General features: G+C 45.1%; 1 protein-coding gene across 4 annotated transcripts in view; it reads left to right on the forward strand.

The window, feature by feature from the left end:
- Nucleotides 1-19,510, forward strand: part of Nphp1 (nephrocystin 1) — a 45,036-nt gene extending 25,526 nt beyond the window's left edge. For all 4 annotated transcript variants that reach the window (XM_028754607.1, XM_028754614.1, XM_028754625.1 and 1 more), the window contains exons 12-20: nt 152-226; nt 1,766-1,876; nt 3,387-3,469; nt 5,029-5,105; nt 7,105-7,204; nt 12,482-12,594; nt 14,294-14,367; nt 17,122-17,166; nt 19,053-19,510. In XM_028754607.1, coding sequence (XP_028610440.1) covers nt 152-226; nt 1,766-1,876; nt 3,387-3,469; nt 5,029-5,105; nt 7,105-7,204; nt 12,482-12,594; nt 14,294-14,367; nt 17,122-17,166; nt 19,053-19,325 — 951 coding nt within the window. In that variant the 3' untranslated portion in view covers nt 19,326-19,510. The remainder of the gene's footprint in view (nt 1-151; nt 227-1,765; nt 1,877-3,386; nt 3,470-5,028; nt 5,106-7,104; nt 7,205-12,481; nt 12,595-14,293; nt 14,368-17,121; nt 17,167-19,052) is intronic.
- Nucleotides 19,511-22,321: the final 2,811 nt, after the last annotated feature.

Consider the following 22,321-nt stretch of genomic DNA (forward strand, 5'->3'; position numbering starts at 1 on the left):
ACACACACACACACACACACACACACACACACACACACACACACACAGAGCCATTCATTGGTGGTGGTTTGGGACTCAGAGGTGTCAGAGGTACGATGTTTCATAGGCCCCTACATGTAGTTTCAAATGAAAAAAAAAAATCTCATTTCAGGTCCTGAGTAATATTCATACAGTCCGAGCCGTGTGGCAACCTAAAAAGCCAAAAACATGGACCTTTTCTCCTCAGGTAAGGCACCTGCTGAGGGAGCGCCTTCACCTGTGAAGTGTGAGTTGGGTCCAAGGCTTCCAGAGTGTGCTGCATGGAACATTCAGTGTATAGGGCCAAATGGAAATCTTTATAGCTTTTATTATTCTTGGCAAGAGTCCCTCAGGCCCCTGACTCACTGAAGCTGTGACCACAGCCTTGGTGTATTTCAATTTTAGGAAATGTCCTTTCGTGGAGCAGAAAGCAAGAAGTAAGATTAGGATTGGTCTGTTTTTCAAAATGAAATCTTCCAGCTGTGCTAATGGCACTCGGTATTTCCCTCAGATAGAAATCAAAGACAACGCCTCAGGGACTGGTGTGTTACACCCAGATCCCATTGAGGCTGCGGTGAGGTTAGGGCTTCAAGCCCCTGAGTCAGTTTCACACAGATGCTAGTGAGTCAAGGGAGTCTTCGTGTTCTTTTGACAGTATTGTTTGTGGTTTGCTTTTTCCTACCTCTAAGGACTAATGGCTTCAGCATTTACCTCCCTCCCACAGCTAACTCCTTTGTTCCACTGCACCCTAGAAGCCCTTCAGTTCCCTACCTCCTACTCCATCAGGTCTTAACACAAGACAGGTCAGGGAGAGGGCACAGGCTCTGCTGGAGGCTCAGCCACTTCACTTGAGGTGACTGTCTTGTGTCCTCACTGCTCTGTGGCACAGCTCTTCAAAGCCCTTTGTTCCCTCACACCTGCCTCTAGGGAGCACTGCTTGTCCTTTACCTCAGACCTTCACAGTTTGCTCCCTCATCTCTGGCAATATGCAGCATTAAAAGTAGGATTTCCTGTTTTCCCGGGATGTGAGGATGAGCTACTGGGAGGAATAAGTGTGAGTGCTTTTCTTGAATGAAGCTGTGCACATCACATGCTCTAGTTATGTGGGAGTTTACATGTGCATGGACATCTGTGAACAGCGGCAATACCCACTGCTGATGGACACTGGCCTTGGACAGGCCACATGCACCGTGGTATTCAGTCCTTTAGACATAGTGTAATATACCATACAGGATGTGCTTGGTCACAACTCTGGGGACTGACTGATGGTTCTTTGCCTGTTCTAAGAAAAAAATAAACAACAATTAAAAACCAAACAAACAAACAAATCAAAGTTGAAAGTAACTTCCCTGTCAACAGAAAAGCTAAATGTTTCTGCTTCCAATCATTCATGTGTGAATCTGGTCCATCTACTTTCAAAAACGGTTTTATTTGTTTGTTTATTTGTTTTACATTTGTCTATTTTAGCATACCATATACTAAAACAACATGCAAAAGAAGGGCAGAGGGTAGCTTGTAGGAGTCAGTACTCTCCTCTACTTTGTGGGTCCATCCAGGGATCAAACTCAAGTCTTCAGGCCTGGCTGTAAGCCCTTTGTTCACTGAGCCATCTCTGTGCCCCGCTCTCCCTCTCTCCCTCTCTCCCTCTCTCCTTCTATTATAGCATGAGCCCTTTGCTGCCGAGAGGGCTGCAAGCCCAGCCCACTCTTCATCTCTGACAGTAACTTTGGCTTCCTTATCTTTCTAGGTCACCGGCATCTTGCCATGCTTGCTCGATGGTGACTGTTTTATCAGGTCCAATTCTTCAACTCCAGACCTTGGGATATTATTTGAACTTGGAATTTCTTACATTCGCAATGTATGTCAAAATTGGATGACAAACTGTCTAATGCATCAGAAGGGAACAGTTAGATCTGTATCTGATTTACAAGCAAAGTGGTAGAAGCTGTGTTAGCTACACTGTGTTGTTCTGGTAAAACACCCTGACAAAAGCAGCTGGGGAAGAGTTTATTGTGGCTCACAGTTCCAGGGATCAGTCCACCATGGCAGGGAAGCATGCTAGGCAGCAGAGGGAGGCCTAGGCTCAGTGCAGCAGCAGTCAAGAGGGAGGCAGACAGTGAACAAGTGGGACTGGACTGTAACCTCAAGGCCGCAGCCCCCATTGACCCACTTCCTCCAACAGGGTCCACCCCTAATGGTTCTGCAACCAGAATCCCAAACAGTATACTAGCTGGAGACCAAGTATTCAGACACACATGGCTTTAGGGGGAAATTCACACTTAACAAAGAAGGATTTCTGTGTATCACATTGAACTGTGAAGGAACCAGATTGATACTGACTCTCATTTTTTTTAAAAAAGTATTACATTTTATTTGTGGGTGGGCACAGTATGGAAGTCAGAGAAAAATTGTAGGAGTCAACTCTCTCCTTTCACTGTGTGGTCCCGAGCATTGAACTCAGGTTGTCAGGTTTGGCAGCAAGCACCTTGACTCACTGAGCCATCTTTCCACCCCGGTTCTCATTTGTGTGAGGTAATGCTAATTGTTAGTTATGGCAGAAGGGTTTTGTTGGTATTTATAGCATCACTGAACTCCAGTTGCTTCTATAGAATAAAATCTCATAAAGAAAGGCTGGGACTTCCCAGAGATAATTAAAAAGTCCTGAGGGCATTCTGTCCTCCTAGAGCTGAGGCCACTTAACTTTGTAGGTCACAGTTCTTGCTCAGGGACCTGAGAGAAGGGCAAGGGAACATCAGAAGTATGCTTTAATGCTTGTCAGAGAAACACTAAACTCACTGGAGTGCACACTCACCAGATTCCACATGTCCATATTCTGATCCCAGCTTGACCCGTGTAGCATATAAACTTGGCCTTGCAGCTATGCAGAGAGCTGTCACAGGAAGATCACATTAATTTACTGCATGGACCTGTACATCTTCAAGATAGATGGGTAGGACATGAGGAGACAGGTGAGCCCCACTGATGCCTGGCAATTGGCAGGGAAGCTGAGGAAAGGGATCCTTGAGTTATTGATTCCTGTAGTCCATTCCCTTGTAAAACAAAGCTTCAAATGCCATGTAGTGTCCTGTGATTTGACACTCTTCCAAAACTGAATAGCGCTAAAGACCCAGTGGCAACAGTTACCTCAGGGTGAGGTTTAATAAAGCAGAGTTGTCATTTGAAGTACCACTTTTAACTCCTGACCTACAAGTAAAATGGAGTCCTGGCAAGAGGCAACATCTTTTCTTTGAGGGCAGCTCGGTGCTTAGAGAGAATGTGAGGACGTGGTGTGTGCTCACCGTGAGGACGTGGTGTGTGCTCGTGCGTGGCTAGCTCAAGCGCTGCTCCATGTGTTCGTTTTATTTCAGTCGACTGGTGAGAGAGGAGAGTTAAGCTGTGGCTGGGTGTTTCTTAAGCTTTTCGATGCCAGTGGCGTTCCTATTCCAGCAAAGTAAGTGGGCTCACTATTCCTTACAAGGGAGTGATTTGTAGAAAATCCCTAGGGACTATCTACCACAGGAGTGTTCTGTTAATAGCTCAGGTTTTGGGGAGAGGGTTCTCATTTTGATCTTAAAGTTTGAGGGAGCATGGGAAAAAGTTCACATGCTCACCCTAATGAGATAGAAATGACCCAGAGAATCCGTGTTTTAAAAGATGTTCACCTGGGCTGTGTGCTGAAGACATTTCAGCCCACAGTCCCCATGGATTCACCAAACTTCACTGGGCTGAAAATAGAGCCTGGCACGCATCAGAGAACAGAGGTGAGTCTGCGGTCCTCTGCCTTCCATAACAGGCAGGTCATTGAAATTGCAGTGGCAATAACTGTAAACAAATTGAAGCTGTAAGAGCAAGAGCAGACTGGGCCAATACCTGTGTTACACATACAAGAGAGAGGAGATTGCCTCCTGTCTCAAGAACTAACAAGGAAATAGATAATCTCGCTTTTAAATAGGAGAAAATAAAGACCTAAGTCAAGGACATGAGCAGTGAACTCCCAGGAGGAATACAGAGAGGCAGACAGGGGCAGATCAGAACTGAGATTCTGGGTGGGAAATTTTCCTGTCTGGAGCTCTGGGCCCAGCTCTTCTTGAATGACCGTTCAGGGGCCTTAACATCTCCAGGTCTCAGGTTCATTCATCTTTAATCTGGAGATTAAATCTTCCTATCTCAAAGACTCATATGAGGATTCCTTTAGGCAACACCCTCGTGGCCTCCTCGCCACTGGGCAGAGATAAAGAGTCCAGGCCACCAGTTGTCTGACATCACCCTAGCAAGGAGGAGAAGGCATTTGTTATCACTACATCATCATGGGAACCCTGATTTCTTCTAATTTTTTAAAAAAATTATTTTATACCCACTATAATAGAAATGGTAATATATTATACCATAACTCAGGGTTATAATGTACTTAGTAGACTACATACTGTGTCTACCTTTCCAGAAGTGGGGTCCCAGCTGTTTTGAATTGCTCTAGTGTGTGTGTGAAGGAAGTGCTGCTCATCAATAGCTGTGTGGGTGGATCCAGGGAAACCTCCCTAGGAGTGCAGTGGGGATAACTGAGCCTTTTAGCTTCTCTCTTAATTTAAGTCACACTTCCACAGAAGAGAAGCACATGGGGTACAGGGGCAACAACTCAGAGGTGCAGCACATAGCTAGCAAGGAGGAGAAGGGGGCACAGCTGAATAGTGACTTCATTGCAAGTAATGACTCAATACATTAGAAAAATAAAGGCCATCACTTATTGGCACAAATCATTAAAGTCAAATCATTTCAGTGATGTCAGAACCTTCCTTCTCTCCATGTGGATACCACACTTCCTGCAGTTTGTGCGTAGGAGAGAGTCTGTCTGTTGAGTTGCTACCCCATGGAAGAGTCAGCACCTTGATTCTCATTTACCCATGAATTTAGTAAGATGTTCATGAATAACTTCCTGCTAAAAGGTGTTCCTGGCAGAGTCTAGTGCACAAATGCCCATGACAAGGACCTGTCACATGTACTGTTCTTTTCCAGAACATATGAACTCTTCTTAAATGGCGGCACTCCTTATGAAAAAGGTGTTGAAGTGGACCCTTCAGTGTCCAGAAGAGGTACAGCCCTTCTGTGTGACCCTCTGTCAGCTGGCTTCTTATCACCATGACCCTGCCATAAGCAAGCTTAAGGAGGGAGGGTTTATTGGGGTCTACATTTCCACAGGGTTCAGTCTGTGGTCAGTTGGCCCTATTGCTTCGGGTCTCTTTTAGCAAAGAACCATGGCAAAGCACGTGGTAAAGAAACCTTTTATCCCTCAATAGCTGGGGAGCAGCACAGAGGGGCAAGGGTCCCTGTATCTCCTTTGTAAGCACAGCCCCAGTGGCCTGATTATGTCACTGAAGACCCCACCCCCAAATGGTTCCACTACCTCCATACTATCCAAGATGGTGAGCAGCCTTTAATATATAGGTATTCTTTAAAGACTTACTTTGTTTTTTATGTATGTGTTTCTATGCATGTATGTCTCTGTACTACATGCATGCTTGGTACCTGTGGAGGTCAGAAGAGGCTGTCAGATTCCCTGGTATTGGAGTTACAGATGGTTGTAAGCCACCATGTGGGTACTGGGAACTGAACCTGGGTCCTCTACAAGAGCAGCCAGTGCTCTTAACCACAGAGCCGTCTCTGCAGCACTCATGGACCTCTGAGTGCCATCTAGAACCATATTACCCTCCTTGCCGTAAATGAAGCGAGCAGTAGAGCATCGAAGAGCACAGCCGTGTCCTAACAAAATACACTTTCCCTTGGAATCAAAGTCCTTCATGTGCCATCAGTGTGAACATTAAGCCACTTTCATCTAAGTGATTATTTTGTTGACACCTCTGAGACTCTAAGGTTGGGAATTGTGAAGAATGGGGACCCTGCCTCGGTTCCTTTTTGTTGGACACTACGTTGATGCCTGGCTTAGTCAGGGTTTCTATTGCTATAATGAAGCATGAACAGAAGCAACTTGGGGAGGAAAGGGTTTATTTGGTGTACACTTTCACATGGTCTTCCATCATGGAAGGAAGTCAAGACAGGAACTCAGACAGGGTAGTAGCCATGGAGGAGTGTTGCCTACTGGCTTGTTCCTTGTGGCTTGCTCAACCTGCTTTCTTTTTTTCTTTTTCTTTCTTTTTTTTTTTTTTTTTTTTTTTTTTGAGACAGGGTTTCTCTGTGCAGTCCTGGCTGTCCTGGAACTCACTCTGTAGACCAGGCTGGCCTCGAACTCAGAAATCCTCCTGCCTCTGCCTCCCAAGTGCTGGGATTAAAGGCGCGTGCACCACCACTGCCCGGCAACCTGCTTTCTTTTAAAACCCAGGGCCACCAGCCCAGGAGTGGCACCACCCACAATGGGGTGGGCCCTTCCACATCAATCCCTAATTAAGAAAATGTCATACAGGCTTGTCTGCAGCCTGATCTTGTGGAAGTATTTTCTCAGCTGAGGTTCCTATCTCTCAAATGACTCTAGCTGTGGCAAGTTGACATAAAACTGTCAGCATAATACTTGACAGACACAGAATGAGTAGAGTATGCTAATTCAAAGGATGTAGATTTTTGAATGCATGCCAAGTTACCATCCCCCCCAAACCCCAAGTGCCCTTAATACCATCCACCCAGCAGTGTCCTGGAGAAGCAGGGACATGGGAAGTAAGACAGATATGGTCCTTCCTTATAGAGTGTAAGCCAGCAGACAGGCAGCACTCCTCCACTATCTGGGTCATGCTTGGTGCTCCGGATCCTCACCAGTGCCAGTGCCCCACAGTGCCAGTGGGAGTCTGGCTTTGGAGAACAGGCAGGGCTTTGGAGTCTAAGGATCTGTTGGTTCCATCTGGAGCCAGGCATATCTTATCAGCTCCCTTCATGCCACAGAGCATCTGTCACAGCGGCTTGTGAGGTGCCCTCTGGAGACACATTCACATTCATGTCAAGACAGGCTCACAGAAGCTGGTGGGTGACCACTGCCTTTCATTGCAGTCCAGCTCCACTGGCTGTAGAATTTCACTGAATGTGTGTTTAAATAAATGCTGTCCCAAGCACTTCAGCTCTGACTCCATATTCCTGATGTTTTTGTAGCACAGGGCAGTGTTTTCCGTCAGATGATAAGCGTACGGAGGCAGCCTCAACTTCTGGTGAAACTGCGATCTCTGAACAGGAGGTCAAGGGCCATGCTCAGGTGAGTGGCTGGCCTGACCTTGGGGGGATGGGCTGGGGGATAAGTGGGAAGAGGATGCATGTTTGACTTCTGTCAGTTGCTCTTGCCTCTTTGAGTACTCTGCCAAAAATCCAGACAGGCAATGCAATAGTAATAAAGCTTAGATTGACTTCCTCTCCAGTTAGCTCAGATGGTGGATCTAAAGCCCAGAGGCATGGCTCAGGGGTTGACAGCACTGGCTGCTCTTCCAGAGCACTGGGGCTAGATTCCAGCACCCATGTCACGCAGCTTACAGCCATCCACAAATCATCTTCTGGCCTCCATGTGACACACACATCTATACACCTATATTTTTAAATAATAGATGTCACATGAGATAATTTAGACTCTCTTGAATAGCTGAGGCTTATCAATGTGTAGTCCTATGCTTAGAAACCTTCTTTTCTGTGTCAGGTTTAGGAATATCTAACTCACGTGTAGTAAAATTACCTTTTTATCAAGGAGTTCTCAGTCTTGACAAATGTTCACAATGGTGGATGTAACAGTTCCTGCAGGCAAGATGGAGAACACCTCCCTCTCCCTCTCCCTCTCCCTCTCCCTCTCCCCCCTTCTCTCTTTCTTTAAAAAGTTCTCTCATGTCCCTTTGCAATGAGTACCCCAGCCCCAGTCTCAAGCAGCCATTCATATGTCTTCTTCCTCAACACTTCTACGTTTTCCAAACCCTCATGAATGGTACTGGGTAGACTTGGGGTCTGGCTTCTTCACTCAGTGAGATGCATTGGAGGCCCATCCATGCTGTGATCCTGTTAGTAACTTGAGGCAGTGGAGAGTTATCTGAGAAGCAGTATTTGAGCCAAGAAACAGCATTAAGAGCTATTCCTGACAGCAGCCACTTGGGAGCCCTGCAGGCCTGGCCACAGGTAAGCAGCGGGGCAGCACAGCAACAGGAGACTGAGGACAGGACTGGCTTTCTCTCACAAAGGCCACTACAGTGAGGCTTGTGTTCTCCACTCCGTGAAAAGGAACAAGTTTTCACATTTTCTAGATGGCGTTATACTTGATGGATAGGCCACTGTTGGCTTATTCATGCATTGTCTGGTGTTTCTAGATCTGGTCAGACAGAAATAAAGCTTCTCCAAATGTTTGCATATAATATGTGTGCACAATACATATGTCTGCATTTCTTATGGGTAAAAATACCTGAGAATGAAATTGCTAGCTTATAGAGCATTACTTTAACTTGATAAGATGCTGCCAGACGGTTGTCCATATGACTGTGCCATTTACCATGTCACTAGCAAAGCAGGAAAGTGTCAGTTACTGTACATTCTTGACAGCACTGATATTGCCTTGGGAGAGAGGGGTGAACCATTCTAAATTTGCTGAACGTTCGATTTCCTCAGGAAGGTTGAGTCTACATGAGTGACATCTCAGATCTGCCAGAGCCTCACTCGGTGCCCTGTGCTCACTGAAGCACCTCTCTCAGGGTCTCAAACTTGAAAACAGTGTCAACCCTATAAAGCTGTAATAGGATTAATGAAAGGAAGCATATAAAAATACTTTCTCATATTTATGTGTGACACACATAGAAACCTAGTGCTGTTCTCTATGTGTATAATTATTTTATGCATAGATAAATATAAATGTGATTCCAGGATTTGTTCAAATGAGCATGTCTGGTAAAATCAGACATTGTCTTTAAATAGGCCTTGAAGGGTTGAGGGATGTGACCATGGGGCACACAGGGAGTCAGGGAAAGGGAGGAAGATGTACAGGGCAGAGCCTGCTGCAGAGGCCTGCCCTGCCAGGACCAGGCTCCTCAGTCATCAAGAAGTAGGGAAGAGTTGCCAGTGAGATGGCTCAGCAGATAAAGGTGCTTGCTGCTAAGCCTGACCATCTGAGTTTGATCCCCAGGGTCCATGTGGTAGAAGGAGAAAACCAACTCCTAAAAGTTTTCTTCTGTTCCCTGTCCCCTCTACACAAGTAAATAATATAATTTAAAATTTTTTAATGAAGTACAGAAGTGAAAGAAGGCTTGGTCTGCCCCTCAGAACATGACTGTTTTCAGTCCAGGTTGTGCTGAAGTGTGAGGTATACTTTCCAATTCAGTCTGTCAGCAGTCATTAATAATGTGTTCATGGACACTATTTACTCTTAACTTTTTTGTCCCTAAGATATTCATAAAGCCTCTAATCTACCCTCCCCCATTTGGCCAATCTTCCCTTGAAAACTTGTTCCTTTTCGAGTAGTGGAGAACACAAGCCTCACTGTAGCAGCCTTTGTGAGAGAAAGCCAGTTCTGTCCTCAGTCTCCTGTTACTGTGCTGCCCCACTGCTTACCTGTGGCCAGGCCTGCAGGGCTCCCAAGCAGCTGTCAGGGACAGCTCTTAATGCTGTTTCTTGGCTCAAATACTGCTTCTCAGATAACTCCACTGCCTCAAGATCAAACTGGCCATCTCTCTGAAACTATGAACACTGCCCTGTGTTGTAGGGTCATGGCCAAAAGTCCTTAGTCTCTGTCCCTCTGACTTCAGGGATCAGCAAGGTATGTGTTAAATGTAGCTCACAGTAGGCACAGAAATAGATGTGTGTCATAATTGCTAAGTAGAGATCTTCCTGCTTGTGTCGTCTTGTGCTTCTCTGGGACTTCACTCTCACTGTCCCCACCCTCTCCTGCCTGTCTGCTATGTGTCCTTTTCTTTTAGTCCCTGTCTTAGTTAGGGTTTCCATTGCTGTAAAGAGGCATCATGACCAAGGCAACTCTTATAAAGGCAAACATTTAATTGGGGCTGGCTTACTGGTTCTGAGTTTCGGTCCATTATCAGGGCAGGAAGCATGGCAGCATTCAGGCAGACACAGTGCTAGAGGAGCTGAGAGTTCTACATCTTCAGAAGGCAAACAGGAGAAGACTGTCTTCCAGGCAGCTAGGAAGAGGGTCCCAAAGCCCACTCCCATAGTGACACACTTCCTCCAACAAGGCCACACCTACTCCAACATGCACCCCCAACACACACCTAGAGCCACTTTACAAAAGGACTTAATCTGACTCAATTTGACCAAAGGCACACTTCTGAGGCCCTGAGGAGAGAGAGCTCAAGTTCAGGCCCTTTGGGTTCTGAATGAAAGGAAGCATTTGCCTAGAGCAATGGTCTGTGTAAATTCCTACAGTTATTTTTCTTTATCACATTTCCACACCTTTCTCTCTTTTACTTACATTTTACTCTTGTTAAAAACACAGTAAGACTGTTACTGCTGGGGCCCATTCATTACACCCTTCTGTTCCCGGTTTGCCGATCCTCAGGTGACATTGGAGTAAAGTATTTTTTTTCACTTTTTTAAAGTATATTTTTTCAGCTCAACCTTTATTTAGTAGCTTAAGAACTTTCTGGTCATCTTAGGATTGGAAAAAATTAGGCAATTTCTAAGAAATAAAGTGAAATACCATTGCCTCATGTAGTAGGGAGGTGGAAGGAAAGGAGCACCCACCCTGAAGGAGTGCCCACGCCTTCTAGACAGATGGAGCAGGCAGATCTGTAAGAAAAAGAGGGACAGATAAAAGGGAGGAAGGTTCCACCCCTTCCCCTGGCAAAATCAGTGACAGATCCTGTACTTGGCATACCTCGGAGCGCTGCCACAGAGGCCACAGCCGACTACCCTTAGGAGTCTCAACATGACCTCAGAGGCCATGGTGGCATCAGGGCACCATAAATGCTCCTCAATAGTCAGTCATGAAATCTACCTTGAATTTATACCAAATCAGGACTTTTATGTGCTCAGTGAGCCAAATAGTGCATATGACTAGGTAAGACAGCCTAGAAATACAGGGACAGGGAGTGGTCAGCGATGTTCATCTCCATTCTGTGAAGCTAGGTACCCGTGGACTCCTTTGCTCCTTCACACCAGCCTAATGGCCTCATTCATCTCTTCTTCCAGTCAGCTGGAAGCCTGAAGTTTACCTGTGTGATCATTTTCCCTTCTAAAATAAACTAGATATTAAAATAAGGGATTAATTATAAAAATTGAAGCCACCCTTGTAACCTTTGAAATCTGTTTGTCCTGAATCTAAAGCAAGACTCTTATATAGTTGGATTTATCCTTTTTTAACTTTTGTTTTGTTTTGTTTTGTTTTGTTTTTTGAGACAGAGTTTCTCTGTGTAGCCCTGGCTGTCCTGGAACTCACTCTGTAGACCAGGCTGGCCTCGAACTCAGAAATCCGCCTGTCTCTGCCTCCCAAGTGCTGGGATTAAAGGCACGTGTGCCACCACCACCCAGCTGGATTTATCCTTTTAAATTCTTTCTTCCAATCTATATATTTTGACTGGGGAGTTTTGATCCACTTATATTTAATGTAGTTGCCCATGGGAGTACCACCATTTTGGCATTTGTTACTTTTTTTCTATATATCTAATAGCTTTGTTTTCATTTTCTTCCATACTGTTTTCCTTCCTGTTTCTTTTATTTTGTTTTTTTTATATTTCCTTTCTGTTTCCATTCTGTGTAGTCTATAAATCATATGCATATTTGTTTGTGCATGCTGTGTGCATGTGTGTGTTTACCATGGAGATTACATATTCCACCCCAAAGTTATAATAATCTATTTTAAACTGAGAATATCTTAACTTCAGTATTAAATTATTTTTGACCCCTTGCTATATACTAGACATGTATTAAACGCAACAGCTTCTTGATTTTAATCCTTTCAATAACCTGAAATTCAGGTGCTAGGTTTGGCACCCTACAAATAAGGAAACAAAAGTACACCAAGAGTGATTAATTAATCCCTAGTCTGACTGCTAGGAAGTAGCAAAGTCGGGATTCAGTTCCAGTCTGTCACACCTCCTGTGTCCCACCCAGCCCATGAACAGTCTGAATTGGCATTTCTTCCTCTTCCACCATATCAGGCTTGGCAGCCACATGCTTTTGTTCAAACTTGTAGCTCACTAGTCACTTTCCAGAACAAGGCATTAATGACTTTCCTTAATTTGACACTTAGTATGGGTGTGTGCGCTAGCACAGAAGCACAAGCATGCAACACAGTGCTGAGACTTAAAAATGTAGATCTGAGGAGACTAGTTATCTCTGGTTTAAAGGAGACTAGTTATCTCTGGCTTAAGGAAGACTAGTTATCTCTGGTTTAATGTGACAAGTTGTGGTGTAAGTTTTCCTTTAAATTGTAAACTCTCTTTTTGTTCCCCAATAATAAAGTAAAACTTGTTCATTCAAGTACTACACAGAAGAAAAAACCCAGTAGATTGGGTTGGAAGGGTCTGTTTAATGACTGTCTTTCCTCCCCTGTTAGTCTGCTGCCAGAAACCCTGGTGGGGAGCATGTGCTCTGCTCACTTACTGATATTTTACCGACAAATTCTTGGAGATGTGCTCCTGAGAGACAGGACAAGCCTGCAAAGTGCTGGTAAGTTTGGAGTGTTTCCTTGAAGGTATGTGTTCTGTGCCAGGCTGTATCCCCTGGCCCATGGACTGAGACCACTAAATAGCATTAGGGTGGACACATGACTTAGGAGCAGCTTCGTAAGCGCACCCGTGGTCAGCTCATTCCCACACACTCAGCCTCCTCTTTTCCATCCCTGTAGAAACCAGTCATCCAAATTAGCTGTTCTTAACGTAGTGACGTGTGCCCGTGTGTCAGTTACATGTCACTAAATCAAGTAGTGCTCTAGTTTCTATGCACTATTTTTATTCTTAGGGTTTCTCTTTAATTTGTATGTATATGTATGAGTTCATGTGACACAGATGTACATATATGTGGAGGTCCAAGCTTAGTGTTGGGCACCTTCATTCCTTACTCTCTACCTTATTCACTGAGGGCGGGCCTCTCAGTTGAACCTAGAGCTCTCCCATACAGCTTGACTGGCTAGCTCTAGGACCCACCCTCTGTACTAGAATATATATAGGCTGCTCTGCCCAACTGGTATTTGCCTGGGTTCCTGGGGTATCCAAACTTCAGACCTCATATTTGTATGAGGTCTTATATTTGTCTTATATTTGTAACCATTCAGCTATCTTCCCAGTCCTTGTCATTTGTTTTGAGTTCAAAAGTTTTTTCCAAGTGAAATATTAAAAAAATAATTTTAAAAATGCATGAGCTGTCATACATGGATGAACTTCCCAAGAAGAGTGCATGTGCTCTAAGAGTCTGGCTCTAAAGTGAACATCTTAATTCCGTGTGTATCACCTGAACCCTAGAAATCAATAAGTATCCAGACACCCACTGCCTGCTGGGTATATGATGTTGTGCCATTGTGTGATGAATGGGAAAGGTTTGGTTGTACCCAACCTAATGAAGCAACCAAGCTTCAAAACAAAATGACATGAGGAAGCCCGCTAGCTTTTTAAAATAAGTGATCATAAAGAAAATGGAGGGAACATGCACCAAGAAGAGCTGACTCATGTTCCTAGTGAGTACAGATTCTATATGCAGAGTCTCACCCCGTAGTGCAAGAGAGCAAAGTCTGAAGCTGCACACAAACACCCAAAGACACACACTTGTCATGCCAGGAAGAGACACTTGAGCTTTAACTATCAGTTGCCCTTAGATTTAACGACTAGGAACCTTCACCAGCACCAGGGCTCACTGGCAGGCTTCTGGCTGTTCCTAGAGGCAAGAAGGCTGTTCTAGATGGTTCTCTACTGAGGCATATTATGGTGGAATATGTTGCACTTGACATTTCAGACACAAATGCTACTGTTTGAATGTGTCTTTTCCAAAGTTAATGCATTGCATTGTGATAGTATTGAGAGGAATCAGGCCAAGAGTGCTGCCCATGACTCTTGAGTGGATTTAGGCGTCTTTGTAGGGCTTGATACCAGGAATTCAAACTGCCCTTCCAGTTCTTCCACTCTCTTGTACAGAAGATCCAGTATGGCCACCCTCATTAGAAACCTCATTCCAGAACTTCCTAAGATAAGAGGTGGAGACACAGAGATACTAAAAGGGACAGCTTCGAGTCTCTGAACTCTCTTCGAGGCCAAAGTATATAAAAAATGTTATCAGCAAATAATTGGTGAAATAATTTTAACCTGAATAGGTAATACTGAGATCAAATACAGTAAAATAGGAATGAAGTTTGAATTCTTCCTGTTGTGTGTTTCAGATTTAATTAGTCATCCTGTGCTGGCCACCTTCCCTCTGCTCCTGGAGCAGCCCGATGTGATGGATGCTCTCAGGGTGGGTAGCATGTACCATCATGGAAACCTGTCTCTGTTCATTGTCTAGCTAACCTGGCCCCATCCTTCCAAGCATGGTGACTATTACCTTCCCTGCTGCAGTGCAGGGGACTGTGAGTTGAACATTGTACTTTCTTGCCTGTTATATTCTTCCATGTAAGGTGCCCAAAAGGGTGGTACTCTAAGTGAAACTCCAGAACAATCCACTGGATAAGTCAGCCAAGCTTTCAGGAGAGTTGGAGCATACATACCATCTTTAGTTTAATTGAGCATACTCTGCTGTCTGAAATAGCAACTGGATAGTAAAGTGAACAGTTTGAAATCTTTTCAGCTGAATTTAAATTTCCAAAGTTGCTATTTTAACGTGTCTCAATCTGAAACACTGGGGTCAACAAAGAGAAAATCTCTGTGAATATGCCAGATTTACATGTAGATGACATGGTGAGTACCATGGCCTAGTTCATTCTGGGGACCTCAAAGGTTTAATGAAGGCAGCAAATGATAGTCAGAACTCTGTCTCATTAAAGATCCTCAGGTGAGGGGGACCTAACAAAAGGTGAGGCCACAGGCTAACTGATGACAGGGATGCTGTCACAGGTTGGAGAGGGTCAGCAGAAATCTTGTGAGGCAGATTCCGATCCAATTCGGTATGATGTATGTGAGGGGCCAAAGGTAGCCAAAGTCAGAGGCTGCAGGTGGTGCGCAAGGAAGGCAGGGAGTGATTGTGACCAGGAAGTTTCCCTGGAGGAGGATTCTTCTGGCAGTGTAGACACAGCAGCACATGTCCAAGACTGTGGCCATGTCAGCTGAACTTCTTGCTACCAGAGTAATCATGCTGTCGTGAGTCAGGGAGCCATAGGTTCCCTTGTACAGGATTTCTTGTCCTATAGGTAAAAGAATTTTAAAGCAGACCAGAAGGAAACTTTAGGACAATTTTATTGTGTTTTATACATGAAGTAAGCTAAGTGCCCAGTGTTCTCAGAGAGCTTTCTTGGAAAACACGGCTGGACCCCATAAGGGAATTCGTGGTCCAGTTATAATCCCATCTCATGGCACAGCCTGTAGAACAGTGGGCTTCTCTGGTTGAAAAGTGTTTGCCTGCTGTATGTCAGAGGGACCTGGAACAACAGATCAATCACATTTTCATCTGGGAGCCTGACAAACCAAACCTCTGGAGCAGCAAACTGAAGATCATGGCAGATGGGGAGGAGGGAGCTAGAAGAGGGAGAGAGTCAGCAGTGCTTCCCAAGTCAGAGGTCAAGAAAGCAGGCAGGCCTCACAGGGCAGGCAGGTCTGAGAAGAAGCCTCAGATAGGGTGTCTTTAAAAAGAGGGTTGTTTCTCATCCTGGGTCCCTTGCAGTGTGACTCCATCCCATAGCTACCCAAGGGTGAAGGCTGGTGAAGGAAGGCCCTGTTCTCTCCTAGAACCATTTAGAATGAATAGCTCTCTCTGTTGTCCTTTGTCCTTTTGAGAAAAGGTAGGGGATTGACCTTGAACTTCCCACTCTGCCTCAAGAGCCTGTATATTTCTGCTCACATTTCATTGGCCAGAACCAGTCATGTGTTCTGCTTAACTGGAAGGGAGCTGGGAAAGATAGGCATCTGTTTGTTCCAAAAGGAAAAGGGTGTATCTTGTTTTCTATCCCCCAGTCCCTCTGTGTGAACCCCCCCCCCCATTTGCTTTCTGTGGACTAAAAGCTCAGGTCAAGTCTCCACACTGACTGACAAACAGAGAGCAATTTTACAGAGAGTCTACGTTACTAAGTAATGCTCACATTGAGCCATGTTGTCTTTAAGATGTATGTTATAAAGTGTGTGAGTCTTGGGCTTTACTCAGCTAAGTTCACTTTGTGGTTGGTATGTTAATAATGATGACACCTGACTATTGTAAAACGCTGAGGCTCTGAAGGGTTCTCTCAACCTAGAGGCAGTAGGTGCAAGTTAATAGGGTGGCAGGAACTCCACCCTAACACAACTCCAGGAGGCAGAAACAACCTGGCCACACCAACATTTCATGGTCAGCCCATTCACATCCTTTCTCCAAGAGGCATTGGGTCCCTATGTCAGCACGATGTGACCTTAGGCACCTATGGACTGCTTTACCCAGGAAGAGTTGGTGTCTCGAGAATACCCGTAGAGTCAGGTACCAATAGGTAGTTATCTACAAATCCACACAAAAGCAGTCCTAGGCAGTCAGCCTGGAGACTGGGGAATTCACCCGGCATTACAGACTGCCAGGAACTTGCTTTGCCAAGGTCTTCAGTTCATCCCTGTGTGAGATCCCTTGATCTCTAGCTTCTCTGTTTAAAGAAGCTTTTGTGAAGCCCGTGGAAATGTTTACTTGCAAATGGACTTGTCTGTCCCATCCGTGTCACCAGTGTAGCAGGCAGTCGCTGGCATAGAGGACTTGGCAGGACTTCCTGTTTCTGTTGCAGTCTCACCTTGGAAGCTCGTAACTGTGTCAGCATCTGGGCATTGTGTGTGGTGGCATGGGGTGGGGACCCATTCTTTTTGTAAGTTGTCTATAATAAGCACAAGTTTCTGAGGTGTTCTTCGAAGATGTGCCTGCCCTCCCTGTCAAGCTGGTTCAGGGTTGCTGGCAGTAGATGCCATTGACAGTGTGGCCTCTTTCACATTAGATGCTGTACAACAATCCTGACCCTGCCCATATCTTTAACTACAAGGTGAAGCTGCAGAAGGTGTTGCCAGGACTTGTGCATGCGCTGACTGATAGTGTTTCTGTTCTCTTCTGCAGAGTTCCTGGGCTGAGAAAGAAAGCACACTAAAGCGATCAGAGAAGGTAACTGGGTTTCACATTGACCTCAAGACTGATCTCCCATGCATTCTAATGAGACCTGTGTCTCAGTGAGGCAGCCCTAGATGTAACCCCTTCCTCAGCTAAACTGTGTCATTGTGCTCACACAGGCACAGCTAAGAAAGCAGCATGTTTACTTCTTATGTAGAAGTCCCCTAAGCCAGGCATTTCAGATCCCTGAGTTTTATTTACTGAAGAAGTCTCTAAACGAGTCTTGCAGCTAGCTGGCAAATGTCCTTTGTTTTTGTAAAGCCCTAGAGCTAGCTCTCTCTCTCTCTCTCTCTCTCTCTCTCTCTCTCTCTCTCTCTCACACACACACACACACACACACACACACACACACACACACCAAGTAAGAGAAGGGAGAGGTGAGCTGGCCCAAGTGGTGGATGCGCTGAGTGGGTGCCTGGTCTGGCTTACACTGGTTTACACTGGTTTACACTGCTGCAGATGCATGGGCTAACTCGAAAGCCTGGCCTTGACCACTGTTGGAATCCAGGACTTGACAAACATTTTCTGTTTAGGACCAGCTAGTGACTTCAGACAGGTTTTGTAAGGCACATTGTCTCTCCCACAGTGAGTTACTATCATCAAGAAAAAGCAGCATAGATGGCAAGTAACATTTCTATAAACATTTATTTATGAAAGGAGGTAGAGGCCACACCAGACTCATGTTTGTTACTTCATGATGTAGCAGGTAGACCCCAGCCCATGTGCCACATGTGCCCTGGGACAGCTGTGGGTGTGGCCCAACATAAGATTGGGACTGTACTTAGAACACTTTAGAAAGTGTTCTCAGAAATTTTCTTTTGAAAAATTTTTACATGGTTTTCAAGAGTTTGTCTCAATGCCAAAAGGTTGGATACACCTGAAAGTGTTAATTGTTTACTAGAAATGTAACAGAAAAAAGAAAAGAGAAAAAAGAAAAAGCCTAAACATCAGAGCAGGAGTAAGAACCAGCCTGAGCTTCCACATGACCAGAAACACCGCACTTCACCCAGTCTGTAGGTTCCAGATCTTTCTAGCACAGTGGGTGAGGTGCAGGGCCTCAGGCTCCTGGAAGCTGCCCCACATAGATGGTGTGCCTGGGCACTCTCCATGTGCAGCAGGCTGTGTGGAGCCCTCTGTGCTCAGCTCAGTGCCTCTGAGATCCCACCCCAGCCTGTTGGTGGCAGGCTAGGTGGATCCTCCCTTTATCTGGAGAGGGTCTGACGCCCTCAGGCTGATGAGCTTCACTCCACCAGTAGTCTCCTCTGCTTGGGCCTCCTTTCTCTAGACCCCAGAGTGCTTGCCACTTCTCTTCTTTTTTTGTAGATAAGGTTTTAATATGTAGCCCTGACTGGCCTGCATCTTGTTAAATGGACCTAATTGACCTCGAACTCACAGAGTCTGCCTGCCCTTGTCTCCTGAGTGCTGGAATTAAAGGTGTGCACCACCATGCCCAGCCCCACTTCCCCACTTCTCTCTGGCATTGAGACAATTATTTCTTGGCAGATAATAATCCAGTTAAAGTCTACATAGCCACTTTGCACTGTAGGGTCTGTGTGTGTGTGTGTGTGTGTGTGTGTGTGTGTGTGTGTGTGTGTGTGTTTTGTCACTACAGTAGATTGCAACACTTTGGTCTCCTTGACAGAACATGTGACACTCTAAGTGGAGCTTAGGAGACCCCTGCTTTCACAGAGCCTCTGCAGAGTTCTTAGGGAGAACTCTAAACTCCGTGATGACCCTCTCACAGCCCTGAGCTCATGCAGCCCCTGCCAGCTCCTCTGCCCTGCTCCTCAGTGGCTTTCACTGGCAGCTCACAGGATTCTGTTCTTTGAGAGCAATGATGCCAGGCTATTGATAGTTCCTTTGTGGTGATGTTTTCCTAGAGAGACAAAGAACTCCTAAAGGCCGAGTTCCTCCTGGTCTACCATGACTGCGTGCTCCCTCTTCTGCATTCTACACTGCTGCCCCCCTTTAGGTGGGCTGAGGAAGAGACAGAGGCTGCTAGATGGAAAGCCATCGCCGACTTCCTCAGGCAGAGCCGAGAGAACGAGGGTTCCCTGAAGGCTCTGCTGTCACCAGATGGAGTTCACAAACCATTTGACCTTTCGGAGCAGACCTATGACTTCTTGGGTGAAATAAGAAAGAACTCAGGCTGATGGCGGCCATGGCTCCCAACTCCACTGGACCCAGTGAGCTCCCCAGGATGTCTTGCCACAAACAACAGAAGCAAAAGAAACAGACTGGTTAGAACTGGGTCATAGTCTTTTGTGTGCAAATAATATTTTCAAAGAACTATCTAACAATTTGATTGTGTGTAAAACAAAATAAATTTTATAAGGAATATTGTTATATCTAAATTTTTTTTCAAAACACCAATTACTTAAATGTCAACCTGAAGGTGTAGATGTCTATAGAAGCAGTTTTTAGCAAAGGTTGAATTTGTGATTATCCAAGAAAGTGAAAATGTAATCCACTAACTGGGAAAAGATATTTCCCAGTTACTGGGATATTTCCCACTAACTGGGAAAAGACTGATACAAATTTAATGTCAAGGGTGGGGCTCGGTGATAGAGTACTTCTCTAGTGCATGCAAGCTCCAACCCTAGCATTGCAAAGACAACCTAATATGCAGAATACATGAACTACTGAATATTGCTAATGATACTTATAGGCTATTCAGAGAAATTGTGTTGTTGGTCATTTAATTCAGTCTGATGTTTGGATTGTTTTATCCCTGGTTAGATCAAATGCAGAATCCTTATCTTTTAAAGTCAATATAAAAAGTCCTCTGTCAAAACGATTTTTTTCCCACGTTGAAGAGTGGAGCTGACATGGCTTTTCCTAGAACACCCAGGTCTTAGTGCATTTCAAATACACTCTCAAAAGCTCCAAATGTCTCAAACCTTTATTGTTAACAATAGTAGCCCTAGGTATGCCTCGGGTGCCTAGCTGTGCTGTCAGGTGACCTGGGTAATAATGCGTACTAGCTGGCATTGTTCTTTGCCTGATCATGTTTTCCAGGGCTCTGCATTAGCTAGGTGGTCCTCTGAGCTACTGTAGGATGCAGGTTCTGATCCTAATACTGTTGAAGAGATAGACCAAGCCAGCTCTGTGACTTGCATAAGGTCAGAGCTAGTCAGTGGTATAGCTGATGTGCCGTGTATCATGTCTGTAGTGACAGTTTTGGCATTTGAGTTTCTTTAAAAAACACAAATATGGGAATATATTTTTGTTTTGATCCCAGGTGTGGGGTGTGGGGCTGCTTCAGATTGTCCACAGCAGCTATGATTTGCCTCGTGCTCTAGCAGGGGTGTTATTTTAACAACAGCAGACAGTTTCTGCAACTGTGTAACATTTGGAATTCCAAGGACTTTTCAGAGATATATCTAAATGCTAAGACCCCAAGAGGCAGGACTGTTGGTTCTGGTGGTAGGTTCTTGGTTGGTGGTTGGTTGCTGGTTACCGTTTGTTAAGGAGTCTTATGCAAAGAAGAAACAGCAAGAAAAAGAAATTAGATATCCTAACAGCAGAGATCAAACTTGCCCCAAGGAACTTGATGCCCCTAATCAGCAGGGAGTAGTCTAATGATCATGTTTCTCCTTTATAACCTTTTTTCCCTTCTACCTAGTGTTAGGGGGCTGAAAGGGTGGTGCCGGGTGAAAAGAAGAGCCCACCAAGTGGCTAACTCCAGCTACATGTGTCTCATGCCTCCGAGGCTCCACCTCTTCATGTAGAGACAGTCAGGACTTGGTACCATCAGCCTGCTGCTCTGTGAAGTGTATTCATTAAAAGAAAAAAAGTGCTAATAAAATTTAAGAAAGGTAGTTAAGGAAAAGGCTGGGTCAATGAAGAAGAGACCAACCTAAACTGTTAGAGTCCCCCAAATACACTTTAACAATGTATTTCCCTAGGAGAGACCTTTATTATTCAAACTTTGTTATATTAAGACACTTCTGAGCTGTTTTGACTTCCACTAGGCCCATGCTCTTAAAGGTCCCACACTGGGACTGAGCCTCCAACCTGTGAGATCTAGGGAGACATACTTAAATTCTATCCAAACCACAATGGGCCTTGAGCTCAGAAATTAACATGGTCTGGCAGGATTCCTGGCCCAAAATATGACAGACAAGTGGGAACTTGGCCTTGAAAAAAAACATTCACTGTGCCCCTCTGTGTTACCCCTCTGTCCTCAGTGACTGGTAGGGGCTGAAAAGAAGATACCTTTTCTGCCCATCATTCTAAGGCCGCTCTTCTCCTTCCGAGGGTCTCTCCAGCTGTTGCTTCCTGGAAACCCTGCCTGGTCAGATGTGCACAGGGACTCCAGGGACCCTCCTATCCAGCCATAGAGTCATCCCCCCTTAGTCTCCTGAAGGCCTGTTTTTAAAAGAACCTAAGATCACATCACTACTACCCACTGCCAAGTCAGATTTTTGTGTAGAATCCATGGTGTGTTTGTGTATGTGTCTGTTTGTGTATCTCTGTGTGTGTATTCCCATGGCCTCTGTGCGTGTAGGAAGGTGGTGGTGGTTTTTTGTTTCATTTTTGTTTTTTCATGATGGACTCTTTGATGCCACACATATGTATTTTTTAGCTAGTTGGCATATTCTTGGCTGGTGCTAGGCATTTGGGTTGTAAGTAAATGCTGGCGAGAACCATTTGGTGGATGTAGGGTCAGGAGAAAGAGCCGCTTTCAGAGCTCTCAGGCTATCTTCCCTGTCCATACTGTGTGTCAGGAGTTGATGGCTGTGGACAGTTTCATAGTTTTTGACACATGGAGAAAGGACAAAGACTGCCACAAACAGTTTAGGTGATGCTGGGCCAGAAAGGGAGGGGCATGGAGAGCCGGCCTGACTAGAGGGGATAGTGCCATGGGGTGGTGTAACCCTGCCTGTGAGAAACTTCTCCTTCCTTTCAGTCAGGGGAATCTTGTTTTTTCAGCAAAACCTCTCTGGCTTTTTAAATGTCACTTTTTCGCTTCCAAAACAGGAAAGGGTTGTCAAGGAGCCAAAAGCATCCTGGAAACAGTCCTGGTGTGTGTGTGTGTGTGTGTGTGTCTGTGTGTGTGTGTGTGTGTCTGTGTGTGTGTCTGTCTGTGTGTGTGTCTGTGTGTGTGTGTCTGTGTGTGTGTGTGTGAAGAAAAGAGGCATAACAG

This window comes from Grammomys surdaster, unplaced genomic scaffold, assembly GCF_004785775.1.
Source record: "Grammomys surdaster isolate TR1022 unplaced genomic scaffold, NIH_TR_1.0 129, whole genome shotgun sequence".
Taxonomy (NCBI): Eukaryota; Metazoa; Chordata; class Mammalia; order Rodentia; family Muridae; genus Grammomys; species Grammomys surdaster.